The 18273-nt window shown below is 33.3% G+C and overlaps 1 protein-coding gene across 3 annotated transcripts in view; it reads right to left on the bottom strand.

The window, feature by feature from the left end:
* Positions 1 to 18273, bottom strand: part of LOC127701140 (ranBP-type and C3HC4-type zinc finger-containing protein 1-like) — a 494271-nt gene that overhangs the window by 377430 nt on the left and 98568 nt on the right. For all 3 annotated transcript variants that reach the window (XM_052204944.1, XM_052204946.1, XM_052204945.1), the window contains one exon: positions 14163 to 14391. In XM_052204944.1, coding sequence (XP_052060904.1) covers positions 14163 to 14391 — 229 coding nt within the window. The remainder of the gene's footprint in view (positions 1 to 14162; positions 14392 to 18273) is intronic.

Genomic DNA, 18273 nt, shown 5'->3' with positions numbered 1-18273 from the left:
ATTGTGCCCTTGTCTGATAAACGACGCATAATGTCACTGCATGTTTGAGTTGGATTTTCATCAAGTGTAGATTTAACAAAATCAATATCTGCATCTGTAATACTTTTGAATGTCGGGATTTTCTTTCTTGACAAATGTTCATATCCAGCACGACCATATTGGTACTTAATAATCACATTTTTAACAGCTCCCCAAGAAATATCTATACCATCAGCGGACAACTTTCGTAATATGGCATGCACGGGCCATCCTTGTTGGTACAGAGTATAAATTTTCATATTGTCATGATGTGTTAGTTTGAATTTCGGCATTTTCGGAATGATTTAATTTTTAGAAAAAAATATTTGTTTTTTATAGAAATAATAAAATTGAATGACATAATTGTGTGATCATTATTGTCAGCGTGACAGAAGACATTTAACAAACTTCAAATGTGTACACTAATAAATAAATTTTAAATGTCATATTACTGATTTAAAATTTTAAAATGCAACTTTTTTTTAACATTTATATAAAAAGTGCACTAGACTTTTCAGAAAAAAAACTATTTTTAAACCTCCCTTAGAAAATATAAAATTGCAATTTCCTCGTTTTATCCCATTTATGATCACGATAAATACTGAGTGCATCCATAGACCGTGACAACAGCTGGTCAGGTATTCTAAGGTCAATATAAACTGATAAAAAAAAATATTTATGGACAAATATGTATCAATTGTATGCATTAGTAAGTTCGTTAAGGTTTATTTAATTTACTCCAAGATATTATGATTAAAGTATTAAAATGATGATTTTTTTTATGTGTATTCTTAATCTAGTTGTTTTCTCACATCGAAGATGGCACACATATGGCCTAAGGTGTCAGTGCAAATGCAATACCTTCCGCTTTTGATACAAGATTATCAAAATGGCAATAAACCTTTTGACAATTAACGTTTGTACATTGTAATAAGGTGCAAACAATTATACGGAAGTGTCAATTCAATATTTTAGTTATTCCCATGACAATTGTTTGTGTCAAAATATACGCATTAAAAAAACTTATACCATCGCACAACATCGCCAGTTAAGAAAAATGTCTTCAAGACTTCAGACTCGAGAAGCAAGTCATTTCCTGGTCGAGTTTGATGATGAAAATGCAAATTTGAGATTTTATGTATGTCCAAGATTCAAAATTATCATAGATGGACGTATTCGCATTGGTGAGAAATATCTTGTTCGTTGGGGTGACAAAGATGGAGACAAAGATGAGGCAACAGTTTTAGAAAGTGGTGATTGGCTTGACATGAGGAGAAAAGAGCAAGAATGCAAAAAGAAGTTAGAGCAAACAACGGACTCGCCAAACGTATCTACAGAATCAGTTAAGAAACCACCTTCAAGTCCAGTCAGTGATGCCACTTTACCAAGTCCGGAAGCAGGACAAATCGCCCCACTGGCAAATCGCCCCACACCTAATCGCCCCACTTTTTCACCAACTCGCCCTACTTTTAAAAAAATCGCCCCAACTGGTTTACCAACTCGCCCCACTTTTTAAAAAATCGCCCCACTTTTGAAAAGGGTTAAATCCCGTTAATATTACTCCTGCCAACTCGCCCCACTTAATGAAAAACGGTAAATAGATGAATATATAATTTTCATGTCTGCCAACTCGCCCCACTTAAATGAAAACTCATCTACACAGAATACAAAAAAACGAAAATTTATTTAATTATTATTATTGAAATTAAATGATGTTTCACTTTCTGAAATTATAATTCTAAATATAATTTTCGTATTATTGCAGAATAACTTTATTCTTGTAAGCTTATAGTTATTTGCATAACAATTGAAAAGAAACCTGTTAATTGTATCATAATGCGATATATCATAACAATTGAAGGATTTCAATTAACAGCAATTTGTTATCATAGCACTTACCGGATTGGTTACTTTTGTCTTTGAATTAAGAATAATTAAACACTAACGAGCAATCAGTGAAAGGCAAATGTAACTTTCAAGTAAATATCAAAGAGAATGCCCATTCTCTCATTTACAATAAGCGTGTGTCGTGCTTTTGTTAGTAAAAGTAGTCAAATAAAATTGAGAATGGAAATGGGGAATGTGTCAAAGAGACAACGACCCGACCATAGAGCAGACAACAGCCGAAGGCCACCAATGGGTCTTCAATGCAGCGAGAAACTCCCGCACCCGGAGGCGTCCTTCAGCTGGCCCCTAAACAAATATGTATACTAGTTCAGTGATAATGGACGTCATACTAAACTCCAAATTATACACAGGAAACTAAAATTAAAAATGATACAAGACTAACAAAGGCCAGAGGCTCCTGACTTGGGACAGGCGCAAAAATGCGGCGGGATTAAACATGTTTTTTGAGATCTCAACCCTCCCCCTATAAGCAGGTTTTGTTGTTGTTGAAAAATTGATTGGTAAGTTTTGTTTATGCTTTGAAAACAAACAAAAATGAGAAATTTATGTCTATAAGCTGGCGATGTACGCCTTGTGAAGCACCCAATCCAGATGATCAGTCTTTACTGCAGACAGACCTTGCAGACCAGTCCGTTCACCAAGACCAAACAGATTCAGACCAACAGCCAGATGAGCCAAAGGTGTTTCAAGAGCCAGAGCTGTCCTTCAACATCAGTGCTTCCTTTGAAGTGCCAACTATTCAACTTGAAGTGTAAGCATTGTATTTTCTACGTTAATTCATTATATGTATATTTAATATTTCTTTTCGTGTATTCATTATAAAATTGTAATATCATAAATTGTAAAAATAAGAAGTATTTGACTACCAATTAGATTTAATAAAGTTTTTATGAGAGTAACTTGAGGTTGTCTTCTACTCGGATGTATTCGTATATTACATGTAATTGTGCTGTTCAGTATTATTTGCTTAAAGTAATGACATAATTGAAAAATGTAAGTTATTTATATAATCGATTTTTTTACAGCTCGATCTTAGACGATTCCATCAACAACGTTGAGATTGCTCCAGATACCATCACCTACACAACAGTTGAGTCCGGTACACAGCAGGGCAAGCGTAAGCTTGTGGACAGCCACGGTTACACGTACAACGTAAAGGTAAACCCCAAGCCATCCTATTCAACATGTGGGAGCAGTATATTGCAGGCAGCATATCTACAACCAGACTCTTACGCCAGTGTGGTCGTGTCAACGGTCTAGTCGTGGAAGCAGACAGCTACTGAACTTTCTAATGACAATGTATTCATGTTCTTGTTTCTAGTGCTGACATTTCATCTAGTACTTCTTTTTATGTTATCATGCCAGTGCTTGTCATAACTGATTTAATGTATGTTTGTTTTAAATGTTATTGTTATGCATAATTATGTATTCTGTTTTATTTCAACCAAAAGAAAAGAACCAAAAAAAAAAGATGCATTTCTAACGTTTTCATAAGTGGGCAGAATTGGAAGGCCTACACTCCTTACAGTTTAATCATTTTATTCATAAGTGGGGCTAGTTGGTAGCAATTAATTCTATTCATACTTTTATTTATCAGTTTGGTACGTTGGCAGACATAAATTCAACGGTATTTCTTCCTTTTTCATAAGTGTAAAGAGTTGGTATGACTCAATATTAGGATTTTCCTATTTTTCATAAGTGGGGCGAGTTGGGATAACTCAATTCATCAGGATTTTTCTATTTTTCACAAGTGGGGCGAGTTGACATTCACGTCACCGAAATACTGGTACTCACTTCTTACTGCTTTATTTAAACAAAAAGAAAAGAAAAACAAAAAGAAAAGAATTACAAAAGATGTTTATCTAAGGTTTTCATAGGTATTGATTTTATTTATAAGTGGCAGGAACATATACAACGGGATAGCATCTTTTTCCATAAGTGGGGCGAGTTGGCATTACTAAATTCATCGTGGTTTATCTATTTGTCATGAGTGGGGCGAGTTGGCAGACCTTATTTCAGCGGGATTTTAACCCTTTTCATGAGTGGGGCATGTTATCCAACCTATTTTCAATGGGATTTTATCCTTTTCATAAGTGGGGCGAGTTGGTAAACAAGAGTGGGGCGATTTTTTTGGAAGTGGGGCGAGTTGGTGAAAAAGTGGGGCGATTAGGTGTGGGGCGATTTGCCAGTGGGGCGATTTGTCATGGATTCCCAAGTCCCATTGCTTTGACAAAGCCATTAAAAAGAAAACGGAATACAAAACCTAAAGATGTTAAACGGAGTGTAAGTATTTTTTTAGATATATTTTATTTTAAAATCTGTCTCGGTTTATTTTGCATATGATTATTTTTTTCTTCTTCATATTTAATATGACCAAATGTTATCAAATATAAATAGAAAATAAAACTTGTTTATGAATACATGTAGTTGATTGATTAGTTGGTTTAAATAAACAACGTTCACTTCACATTCTACACTCAGTAATTGACAATTTTTATTCTTTAAAAAAAAGTTAATATAAAGTATTTTTTTAACGTATTTAATAGAATCTGTTTTGTAATATTTGCCACACGACAGTAACAAAATAACTTTCGACACCACACTAGAAGTATTTTTTTTAGTTATACCCCATTCAACTGCATCTGTAAGTTGTCATTTAATATAATATATTTATATTTTGATTTTTTTTTTCAGAAACCAGAAGCATCACTTGTAAATATTGGAGATGGGAATAACGACCCATATTTATTTAGATCACCGACACCATCCCCTGAGCTTCCTCCTCATTTTATAGCACCAACATCGCCAATTGAGGAAGTGGAACCCGAACCTGAGCCGGAGTGTAATGGAAAGGACAAATCCCCAGTTATAAAGACAAGACCAGCCTTTTCATCAGACAATGACTTGGCAGAAATTTTAAAGCAAGTGGAAATTAACAATGCTCGTTCATCTCTATTAGAACGCATGCTACTTAAACAGCAGGAGACCATCGAAAAGTTATTTGCTTTTGTGACTAGGCATCTTCAACCCCAAGAGTCGGAGAATACACAAAGAATTTCTACAGCTCGTCGGTCACTCATAGATGCTGTTGAAAATGAAAGTGATGTACCGTCTCCGTTACCATCACATTCATCACGTTTGCCGGATATACCTTTAACTCCTACAACGTCTCACATTACAACACTTGAGCAAAGAAATACATTTTCGCCAACATTTGGATTTAACATGTCAACCCCGCCGATGAGACAAAGCCTTACTGTGCCGTACAGTTTATTTTCGGACATTCCAGAACAATTTTTGATCTCCGAGAACGATCTCTCAAGAGCTATCCACTCCTCTAAAGGACCAGGAAATTTTGCATGCCACATTATGCCGATTCTGTTCCCAGAACTATTTACGTCCGACAATCTAAGAACGATGTATACGTTTTACGGTGGAGGTAAACTTAATAAGAATCCCCTAAACAGACAGAAAAGTTTAGATTCAGCATTTGAAAGAACCCTATATATATTTAATTTAAGTTGAAATGAAACACAGTTTAATGTTATCCATATATTTATTAATTTTCTGTTCAAAGGGAAATAACTCAAACTGAATAAATGATAAACAAATAGTTCTCTAAAATTAGATATGATTTAACCACTAAAAAATAGTTCTCTAAAATAAAATATGATGTTATAAATTTGTATCTATCTTAAAATTATAATCAATAAAATTAGATATGATTTAACCACTAAAACATTGTTAGAATCAGCATATCAAACAACCCCAAGAATTCAATTTTTGATGAAATTAAACAAAATTTTAATTTAGGACCCTTTGGACCTCAATGTGGTATTATCTAATTAATAATGAAAATAAATACAGGTTTAGATTCAGCATTTCAAAGAACCCTATATATATTCAATTTATGTTGAAATCAAACACAGTTTAATTTTGAACCCTGATTTGGACCAACTTGAAAACTGCATGGGCCCAAAATCAGAAATCTAAATATATGATTAATAGACAATATAAGCTTAGCTTTTAAAGGACTTCACTTCATAAAGAAAAAAATATATATTTAGCATTCAGAAAATTAGTTTATACAGAATAACAAACAAACCTACCACAAAATTCTTCAAACAATTTACCAAAGAAAAGAAAAGAAAAATCCAAAATGTCATTTATCATTAATACAATGTCTTTTAAAAATCTATAATACTTATCTGTAAGTGTAATCAGACTTTATATCTATAATTAACCATTTCTGTTCAAAGGGAAATAACTCAATCACATAATAAGTACCACTTTTGACTATTGGAAAGGGATATAACTCAACAACGAGAAAAGCTAAAATCGTGAAAATTTAACTTGACTTTCATTTAGTCACATGAAACAACATATCTTAATTTGAAAAAATTTCGTCAAAGCGTTTTCATGTTAATGAATGGACACTGTCCGGCAGCCGCCCGCCCGTACATCCCCAAATCAATAACTGATTTTTCCTTCGAAAATCCGGTTAAAAATGTAAAAAAAATGATAAAAATAGTCATTTAAGGGCATTAACTCCTATAACAAGTGGTCTGATAGTTTTTACGTCAATAGACAGAAGGAAGATCTCATCATTCTGAATATTTTTGCCTGTCAGATTTTCTCTTTCAATAGCTGTTTTCAAGATAATAAACAACAAGAGGCTGTCAGATTGACAGCATACCAGATTTTCCTGCATGAAAATTTGCAAAATCTGGACCCCCAAAAAGGATCAAGTAAAAAAAATAAATGTTTGTGAATTTTTGTAGGGTTCAGAAATGGAAAAGCCAAAATCAATCTTTACCTCCTATTTATCATAAGTGACATAATATTGGAATATAAAGGGGCATTAGCTAGAGATATGAAAAAAAAAATTTGATTTTTTATTTGTTCAATCATTAATGAAAGTTAAATAGTTAAAATAAGCAAAGAAACATTGCATCCGTATTCATGTGAACTTCAATTTAACCCCTTAGCTGGAAATGGGTTACGCATGTATTCAGCTATAAATAGGAAAAGAATGTCAATTTTGAAAGTGAAACAAGAACGAACCACTTGGTTGACTGATTTGATCTGTAAATAAAATGCTCCGCTGGGCGCAGCTTGATACGAACACAGAGGTTGAACCCTGAACAGTTGGGGCAAGTATGGACACAACATTCAAGCTTGATACAGCACTGAATTTGGATTGTAATTAAATATTTGACACAGCATAGGTTTCTGACACAGAATGAATGAGGTCTAAGAACTTAAATTTTTTGAATTTACCTATTCAAACCATATCATTATTATTTGCTTTTATATATAAATCAGAAATAACCAATTTAAAATGGAAAATTTTACAGAAAAAAAGGAAAAAAAAATCCCCCCCCAAATTTTTTGAACCCCCTTATGATTCATCACCCCCAAACTCAATCCCAGCCTTCCCTTTGTGGTATGGTACCTTGCAGTACAATTTCAAAGAGATCCATACACTTGAACACAAGTTATTGTCTGGAAACTAGAAAAATGCTTGTTTTTTGGCCCCTTTTTGGCCCCAAATTCCTAAATGTTTAGGGCAATTACCCCCAAACTCAATTCCAGCTTTCCCTTTGTGATATGGAACCTTGTAGTACAATTTCATAAAGATCCATACACTTACACACAAGTTATTGTCCTGAAACTAGAAAAATGCTTGTTTTTTGCCCCTTTTTGGCCCCTAATTCCTAAAATTTTGAGGCAATTACCCCCAAAATCAATCCCAGCCTTACCTTTGTGGTATGGTACCTTGCAGTACAATTTCAGAGAGATCCATACACTTGAACACAAGAAATTGTCTGGAAACTAGAAAAATACTTATTTTTGGCCCCTTTTTGGCCCCTTTTTCCAAAATGTTTTGGGCAATTACCCCCAAACTCAATTCCAGCTTTCCCTTTGTGATATGGAACCTTGTAGTACAATTTCAGAAAGATCCATACACTTACACACAAGTTATTGTCATGAAACTAGAAAAATGCTTGTTTTTTGCCCCTTTTTGGCCCCTAATTCCTAAAATTTTGAGGCAATTACCCCCAAACTCAATTCCAGCTTTCCCTTTGTGATATGGAACCTTGTAGTACAATTTCAGAAGGATCCATACACTTACACACAAGTTATTGTCATGAAACTAGAAAAATGGTTGTTTTTTGCCCCTTTTTTGGCCCCTAATTCCTAAAATTTTGAGGCAATTACCCCCAAAATCAATCCCAGCATTCCCTTTGTGATATGGAACATTGTGGTACAATGTCAGAGAGATCCATACACTAACACACAAGTTATGTCTGGAAGTTACAAAAATGCTTATTTTTTGCCCCTTTTTGGCCCCTAATTCCTTAACTGTTGGTACCATCACCCCAATCCCCACCTTCCTTTTGTGGTATTGAACCTTATGGTAAAATTTCATAGAGATCCATTCACTTAAACTAAAGTTATTGTGCGAAAACCAATGTGTCTTCGGACGACGACGACGCCTGAAGAAGACGACGCCAATGTCATACCAATATACAACCCCAAAATTTGTTTGCGGTCGTATAAAAATTGTTCTTATACAGGTAAAAAAACGATGATAAACAGACTTTTTAACCTACAATATGAAATCAAACAGACCTAGAAAAATCCAATTGCACTAGGTCGCTATTTATCTATATTTATATTCATGCTTATATCGGGTTATATGACCGTCAGCCATCTTCGGAGGTCATCTCGATGGTTAATTAGATGACGTCTAGACAAAATTAAACACGAAATGCTGATACATATTTAATCAAGTTTAGGCATTGTTAACTGTTTATTTTAGACTTATTGTAATTTGGATATATGTTTTAGTATGTTATAAATCAAATATGAAAATTTGAGTCAAATCGGTGAACATGAATTTGACAACTAATGCCCCTTTAAGAGAGTATATAAGAACACACACATTTGTTCAGCAGGGGTGGGTAGGCAGAAATCATGAATTCAATAATAAAAGAAATATGTTCATGAGATTATAACCTTATTTAATATGAAACCATAGAATCTTGTGGTCACTCCAATAACTTTCCAGAAACCCACTTTTAAAAGGTTGTTGTCTTGTTTCTTCAAAGTATTTAACAAGATTTTCATCTAAGCCTTTTCAAGTTATCGCATGGACAATGCTCTAAGTATCACTTTACGCTACTTAAAAGTCTACAACTCAACAACGATAAAAACTAAAATTGTGAAAATCTAACTTGACTTTCATTTAGTCACAGGAAACAACATATCTAAATTTGAAATGATTTTGTCAAAGATTTTTCAAGTTATTGCACAGACAACACTCTAAGTATCACTTTTCACTATTTAAAGGGTTATAACTCTTACTCAACAATGATAAATGCTAAAATTGTGAAAATCTAACTTGACCTTCATTTAGTCACAGGAAGCAAAACATCACCAAATTAATAACCGATATTTTTCTTTGGAAATCCGGTTAAAATTTGAAAGTTTACCCCTATGTTCTATTTTTAGCCATGTCGGCCATGTTTGTCGGCAAGCAGGGTTATCAAACACATTTTTTAAACTAAATACCCTATTAATGATTGTGGCCAAGTTTGATTAAATTTGGCCCTGTAGTTTCAGAGAAGATATTCTTTGTAAAAGTTAACAGATGACGACAGACAATGGACGCTAAGTGATGGCAAAAGCTCACACTGGCCTTTTGGGCGAGGTGAGTTAAAAATTGTTGGTAAAAGTAGGCAGTGCATAGTGACAATAAAATGCTTCGCTGGGGCGCAGCTTGATACGACCGCAGAGGTCGAACCCTGAACAGTTGGGGCAAGTATGGACACAAAATTCAAGCTTGATACAGCTATGACTTTGGATTGTCATTAAATATTTGACACAGCATAGGTTTCTGACACAGGATGAATGTGGTGTAAGAACTGGAAAAAATTTAATTTACCTATTATGGTGGAATATCCATAAACTAAATTGTTTGTTAATTTCAATATATCAAAGAATATGTAGAATTCAATGTTTGATGTAATGTAATAAAGTTGAAATTTGGACCGTTTTTGTTCAATGTGGACCAATTTGGTAACATGTATAAATAATCAAAAATCTAAATACATGGGACCCCATTTAAATACATCATAAAGGTATTAAAATAGAAAGTGACATCATAGTCATGGCTAAAAATAAACAAAAATCCTTAATCAGCAACATTTAAAGTAACATCTAAAAATAAAATTCCTTTGTAACCATAAAAGCCCATTTAAATACATCACAAGAGTGCACACACTGAAATGTCTCGCCTTCTTTACTAATCATTGATATTATGTTGATAGTCCTAAATATAAAGCTTTATTACAACTGTCACATAAACTTAACATTAACCAAGAAAACTAAACATTGACCAATGAACAATGAAAATGAGGTCAAGGTCAGATGAACCGTGCCAGGCAGACATGTACAGTTAACAATTCTTCCATATAACAAATATAGTTGACCTATTGCTTTTAGTTTAAGAAAAACAGACCAAAACACAAAAACTTAACACTGATCAATGAACCGTGAAAATGAGGTCAAGGTCATATAAAACCTGCGTGACTGACATATAGATCATAAAATATTTCCATACACCAAATATAGTTGACCTATGGCATATAGTATTAGAAAAAAAGACCAAAACTCAAAAACTTAACTTTGACCACTGAACCATGAAAACGAGGTCAAGGTCAGATGACACCTGCCAGCTAGACATGTACACCTTACAATCATTCCATACACCAAATATAGTAGACCTATTGCATACAGTATAAGAAAAACAGACCAAAACACAAAAACTTAACTATAACTACTGAACCATGAAAATGAGGTCAAGGTCAGATGACACCTGCCAGTTGGACATGTACACCTTACAGTCCTTCCATACACCGAATATACTAGACCTATTGCTTATAGTATCTGAGATATGGACTTGACCACCAAAACTTAACCTTGTTCACTGATCCATGAAATGAGGTCGAGGTCAAGTGAAAACTGTCTGACGGGCATGAGGACCTTGCAAGGTACGCACATACCAAATATAGTTATCCTACTACTTATAATAAGAGAGAATTTAACATTACAAAAAATGTTCTCTTTTTTTTCAAGTAGTCACTGAACCATGAAAATGAGGTCAAGGACATTGGACATGTGACTGACGGAAACTTCGTAACATGAGGCATCCATATACAAAGTATGAAGCATCCAGGTCTTCCACCTTCTGAAATATAAAGCTTTTAAGAAGTTAGCTAACGCCGCCGCCGCCGCCGCCGTAGCCGCCGCCGCCGCCGCCGCCGGATCACTATACCTATATCGAGCTTTCTGCGACCAAAAGTCGCAGGCTCGACAATAAAGATATTAAAATAGAAAATGACATCATAGTCATGGCTAAACATAGCTAAAAAACCCTTAATCAGCATTATTTAACAGTAATATCTAAAAATGAAAATTACATCATAAAGGTATTAAAATAGAAAATGACATCATAGTCATGGCTAAAAATAAACAAAATCCTTAATCAGCATCAGCAACATTTTATAGTAATATCTAAAAATAAAATTCCTTTGTAACCATAAAAGCCCATTTAAATACATCATAACAGATATTAAAATAGAAAATGACATCATAGTCATGGCTAAACATAGCAAAAACCTTAATCAGCATCATTTAACAGTAATATCTAAAAATAAAAACTTCTTTGCAACCATAAAAGTAAAATAGAAAATGACATCATAATCATAGCTAAAAATAAACAAAAATTTTTTTTATTGGCAAATTTTAAATGGAGTTTATTATACTAAAACAATAAATTTGCAACCATAAACATGATAAAACCCCATTTAAACACATCATAAAAGTATTAAATAATTCAACTACATCATAAGGCTATAAAAATAGAAAATGACTTCATAGTCAAGGCTAAAGGTAAACAAAAAACCTTCATCAGCAAAATTTTATATTGGCAAATTTCCAATGAAGTTTATTACACTAAAATTGTTGGCAAATTTCCAATGCATTTATTAACAATAAAGTTATTGGCAAAATTCCAATTTACATAATTTAAAAGCAGTGTAGATGAGATATTTAAATGAGTTTGAATTACCAACCTTACACTGCTTTTAAATAATGTTCTTTACTCAATTATTTGTCTATTAAAATGGAAACCCTTGTTTTTTAACCTTTTTTCGGATTTTCCCCCTTATTCCTTAAACATTAGAGCCATAACCCCCCCCCCCCCCCCAAAGCCAATTATTACTTTCCAATGTAACTTAAATTTCCAATATACATAATTTTAAATTTCAATTCCTCATGATATATAACTGTATCATTATTATTTTCTTTCATATATAAATCTGAAACAACCATCTTTAAATGGAAAATTTTAAAGAAAAAAAAAGGAAAAAAAAAAATCCTACCTCCCACACATTTTTTCAACCCCCTTTTGATTCATCATCCCCCACCTCAATCACAACCTTCAATTTGTGGTATGGTACATTGCAATACAATTTCACAGAGATCCATACACTTGAACACAAGTTTTTGTTGCAAACTAAAAAAATCCTTATTTTTGACCAATATTTGGCCCCTTATTCATAAATGTTTGAGCAGTTAACCCCAAAACTCAATTCCTACTTTCTCTTCGTGATAAAAAATAACTAACTTAAAATGTAAATTTTAAACAAAAAAAAAAAGGAAAAAAAAAAATTACCCCTTTTTTGACCCCCGCCCCCCTTATGATTCATCACCCCCACCCCCCTTTCCCCCCAAACCAAGCTCAATACCAGCCTTGCCTTTGTGGTATGGTACCTTGTAATACAATTTTAGAGAGATCCATACACTTGAACACAAGTTATTGTCTAGAAACTAAAAAATGCTTATTTTAAACCCCTTTTTAGGCCCCTTATTACTAAACGTTTTGGGCAATTACCACAACACTCAATTCCAGCTTTCCCTTTGTGAAATGGAACCTTGTAGTAAAATTTCAGAAAGATCCATACACTTACACACAAGTTATTGTCATGAAACTAGAAAAATGCTTGTTTTTTGCCCCCTTTTGGCCCCTTATTCCTAAAATTTTGAGGCAATTAACCCCAAAATCAATCCCAGCATTGACCCTTTGTGATATGGAATCTTGTGGTACAATGTCAAAGAGATCCATATGCTAACACACAAGTTATGTCTGGAAGTTACAAAAATGCTTATTTTCGGCCCCTTTTTGGCCCCTAATTCCTTAACTGTTGGTACCATAACCCCCAAAATCAATCCCCACCTTCCTATTGTGGTATTGAACCTTATGGTAAAATTTCATAGAGATCCATTCACTTAAACTAAAGTTAGAGTGCGAAAACCATTGTGTATTCGGACGACGATGCCGGACGACGACGCCGGACGACGACGACGACGCCAACGTCATACCAATATACGACCTCAAAATTTTTTTGCGGTCGTATAAAAACCATCATCATTTCTTTTTTCTAATTCACTAGTATAATTCTGAAGATTTTCTTTTCAGAAATATAGTTTTCCTCATTCCTTTATGTGCATAGCAACTACTCTGTTTAGATATGTTTATTAGCTTAAATTACTTTAGATTTTAAATGATCTTGGTCCAATCCATGTCAACATTTTGTTTACATTGGAATCAACTTTAAATTTAATTGAATATATTTATTTATAATCCGGCAGCATTCTATTGGTCAAAAAAGTAAACATAAAAAAGAAAATACATACAGTTATTCTTTTACCTATGAAAAGTTATCCATATTTGAGGAAATTATAAAACATAATATTTATGTAGTGTCTGTAACTTAAATAACTTACTGAGTTCATTTTATTTACCATTTACATAAGAAATACATTTTCTTCTGATTTCAATTCTCATGCATAGGACAACTCTTGATAGTTTTGATGGGCTTCATGTATATGTAGTCTTTCATTTAAAGTTTTGATCTGTTCTTTCAATTATATAAACCTATTTTTCATTAATAAAGAATTGGGGTATATTTTTGCAGAATATAAAAGGATTTTATCCTGTTATTTTTTCTGTTGGTATTTTGTTAACTAGTTGTATTGGAATTATAATTGTGCATAACACTTGTGATAGTTCATTAAGACATTAATTTCCTGAGTTCATTAAAGACATAAATTTCCTGATGTTAATTTAACATGCTTAACATGTAGTGTCCATAACCAGCACTTACTTTTATTTGTTGTTGCTTTGCCTTCTCTACAAGCATTCAGAGTAATGATGACATTCTGAAGTTTCTGATAAAACTCATCAAACTCAGGTCCTTTCTGGAACTGTAAAACAAATGATCTTTTTTTCCCCTGATCATTCAAATGGAACTCATGCCAAACTTTAGACTCTTTTACATTGTGTTCCAATGATTTGTCTATAAGTCGATTTAGGTTTATGGTAATTGCTGGTGTCTGAAATGGAAAAAAAAATGTGTTTATTTATTTTTTCTCAATTCATTAACCCTTTCTAAAACAGTTGTGTTGCAGTTTTTTGTTACAGCTTATCCAAATAAGCATGGGTGAAAGTACACAAGGTGCCAAAATATGGTCATGAAAAATTCAATATTTGGTAAAGGAATGTTTAGGAACAATAAATGTCAAAATCTGGAAATCTTGCTATTTCTAGAAAACTTTATTGTATGAATAAGCACTGTAATTCATACCTACCAACCCTCCCGTTTTGAGCGGGAGACTCCCGCTCAAATGGCGAAATACGGGAAATCTCCCGCCTTCCGGTACCCTCCCGCGCGGGAGTATAGAATCTCCCGCTTTTGGATATTTCAACCTTGAATGACAAGTCAACAATAATTACGTTTTTGTGTCGCTGATGAGGGTTGTTTTTACCTGTAAATCACAGGCCATGTGAAATTAAATGGCTTCACTTGACAGCTTGGGTGTCAAACATAGTACTAATTTACGATCATTAACGACTTTTGCTTCAAGCTTTGTGTTCTACTTCAAAGAAATTTCAGGTTACTTCCCCTGTTTAATCCTGTTTTAAGTTACCCTTATTAAAATAATGTGAATTGATAAAACAATATAAACTAAATACAATTTAAACAAAAAATCATAAAAGGATGGCAATTAAAAGATTTTGTATGCCTTAAGACGAAAAAAATAATCATATTTTAAAAATATCTTAAACATGTTAAAAGATCTATACTTCTATTCAATGTTGAAATTTATAATATATGTATTGAACCAAATTAATTGATAGAATGACTGTATAGCCAGTCAAGGTCGTTAAAAACTTCCATTTGATAGAAACAATCAACACACCTCTGTAAGATATAACCATATTTAAAGAAACAAAGTATAACTAATAACTCTTATAAGTGATTCGTAGATGAATAAGTAAACATGTCAAATATTTCACTTGAAAATGTAGTTCGCGCAAAATCTCCCCCTCAGCTGTCATAGCTGAGAGGGAGATCTCCCTCTTTGAAGGTTTCAAAGGTTGGCAGGTATGCTGTAATTGTAGATCAAAACTTTTTCCTTTAGGCAAATACTCATGTTTTATTTGTCAAAAGAGCGGGCTGGGGGGCTTGGTTTTTTTTTTTTTTTAAATTACAAACAATTTGTTCAATAACCATGATAACAAACAGGAACAAGAACCTCAATGTTGTATGTTTTCCCCTATTTTCAATGGAAACAAACTATTTGAAAAGAGGAATGTGTCAATAGACAGTAACCCGACCAAAGAGCATAAAACAGCCCAAGGCCACCAATGGATCTTCAACACAGCGAGAAAATCATGCACTTGGAGGCAAACTTCAGCTGGCCCCTAAACAATAATGTATACTTGTTGAATGGTTGATGCCTCAAAATAGTTACAACTCTCATATCAGTGCATTTTACAATTGCAAGAGTTACCTTCACATTTGCGCGTAAAAATCATTATGTTTGCACGCAGCTTTTATACACAACACATTTTTTTTAAGAAAACTTTTATTATATAACATACTAAATCTAAACATCATTATCCAAATAAGATACCATACACATGATACATAACAATATACATTTCTATAACTAAAAATGTTACATTATTGGCTTTCTTGGGGCTACTCATTCATTGAAAAATTTAACCTTTAACTTTTTTTAAGATAATAAAATACATGTAAATTGAAAATGCCTAATGGTAAAATTCTGTGAAAACTTGTACAAAAAAGTTTAACATAAATTGCATAACAATGCTGGGGAGATCCCTGCAGCAAACTTAAAACTGTATGAAATGTCACCTGGGGAGATCCCGGCAGGTGCGAGCTACTTGACTAAAGAAAATTACCGACCTGTGGAGATCCCGGCAGGCCTATTCCTGAGGAGATCCTGGCAGGAATTAACTTAATACCTTAAAATACATAATTGTTCCTGGGGAGATCCTGGCAGGAATTACCTTAAATATTAAAATACATAATTGTTCCTGGGGAGATCCCGGCAGGAATTAACCTATCTGATGTATTATTGAATTGAGGGAGTATAATTCCCCTTGAATTATAAAGGCCTGAAGCTATTTGTAATCCACAATATGAGTAGCCCCTAAATTAGTGAGAAAACAAGTCTAAATATACAATGTGCATATGTATAAAACTAAACTTAATGACTAAGAAAGTTATTAATGAATAAAACAATTACTAAAGAACTAATATCATAAAGTCAATATTATGTATAACAAGCATTCTGTGAGTATTGCCTGGCAATACATAGTCCCCAACCGGTTAAAAATTCATTGTACTGGAACAAAATGCTAACTTGATCTATAACTTGTCATGGTGTAAACTATATAACAAATATCAAGTCAATATCTTCAAGCATGACGAAAAAAAATGTGGAAAATTGATTATTTGAGTGAATTTTCTAAGTCCAAGAACCATAACTCTGCACAAAATCATTAGACCAGAACAAAATTCGAACTTGATCTGTAACTTGTCATGATAAAACTATATACCAATTATCAAATCAATATCTTCAAGCATGACGAAAAAAATTGAGGAAAACTGATTATTTGAGTGAATTTCTAAGTCCAAGGACCATAACTCTGCACAAAATCATTAGACCGGAACAAAATTCGAACTTGATCTGTAACTTGTTATGATAAAACTATATACCAATCATCAAATCAATATCTTCAAGCATGACAAAATAAATTGCTTCGCTGAGCTCAGCTGGATACGACAGCAGATGTCCAACCCTGAAAAGTTGGGGCCAAAATGGACACAATATTCACTCTTGATACAGGTCTGAATTTGGATTGTAATTAAATTTTTGACACATAATAGGTTTCTGACACAGAATAACTGTAGTCAAAGAACTTCAAATTGGTTTTATGATTTGAATTTATATTCAATTTTTTGCTTTTGTGCATTACACTATGTGAATTGACCCCCCCTCCCCCCAAAAAAATTTTACCCTGTTTTTTTGCATTTGTGCAATACACTTTGCTGTTGAATATTAACCCCCCAAAAAAAAATATTTGAAGAAATTTTCTTTTAATTTCTGAAATCTGAAATGAGAGAAAAATTGTCCCCCTCCAATTTTTTTCACCTCCCCCCTTACCCTTATTCCAAAAAATAATTCTTTCCCTCAAGTTATGGTCAGTATCTCAGACAATCATCATTTCTTAATACATAATTTACAAGCAGTGTAAGGGAGGTAATCAAACATTGTTATTTAAATTGATTTGGATTTTGATTTGGACTACCTCCCTTACACTGCTTTTAAATTGTCTCAATTGTCCTTTAACCAGAAAAACCCTTGTTTTTCCCCTTTTTTGGCCCCTAATTCCTAAATGGTTTGAGCCATAACCCCCCAAAGTCAATCCTAACCATCCCTTTGTAGTATGGAAACTTGTGGAATAATTTCAGAGAGATTCATACACTTTAACACAAATTATTGTCTGGAAACTACAAAAATGCTTATTTGGGCCCCTTTTTTGGCCCCTAATTCCTAAACATTTGGGACCATAACCCCCAAAATCAATCCCAACCTTCCTTTAGTGGTTATAAACCTTGTGTTAAAATTTTATTGATTTCTTTTTACTTATACTAAAGTTATTATCCGGAAACCATCTGTCTTTGGACGACGCTGACGACGCTGACGACGACAACGTGATACCAATATACAACCAAAAATTTTTTAATTTTTGCGGTAGTATAATAATTGATAGGCACTGATTTGTAATAAGACAGGAAAAATTGTAGATCAGTGTAAGCGAAGTGGCATAGAATCTGTTTTATTATTTTCAAAGAGATATAGAATATAAATTGTGTAATACCAAGGTTAAATAAATTGCTT

This window comes from Mytilus californianus, unplaced genomic scaffold (genome assembly GCF_021869535.1).
Source record: "Mytilus californianus isolate M0D057914Y unplaced genomic scaffold, xbMytCali1.0.p SCAF_5, whole genome shotgun sequence".
NCBI classification, from domain to species: Eukaryota; Metazoa; Mollusca; class Bivalvia; order Mytilida; family Mytilidae; genus Mytilus; species Mytilus californianus.
The sequence above is the reverse complement of the archived record's forward strand: the minus strand, read 5'-3'. Positions and strand labels throughout refer to the sequence as shown.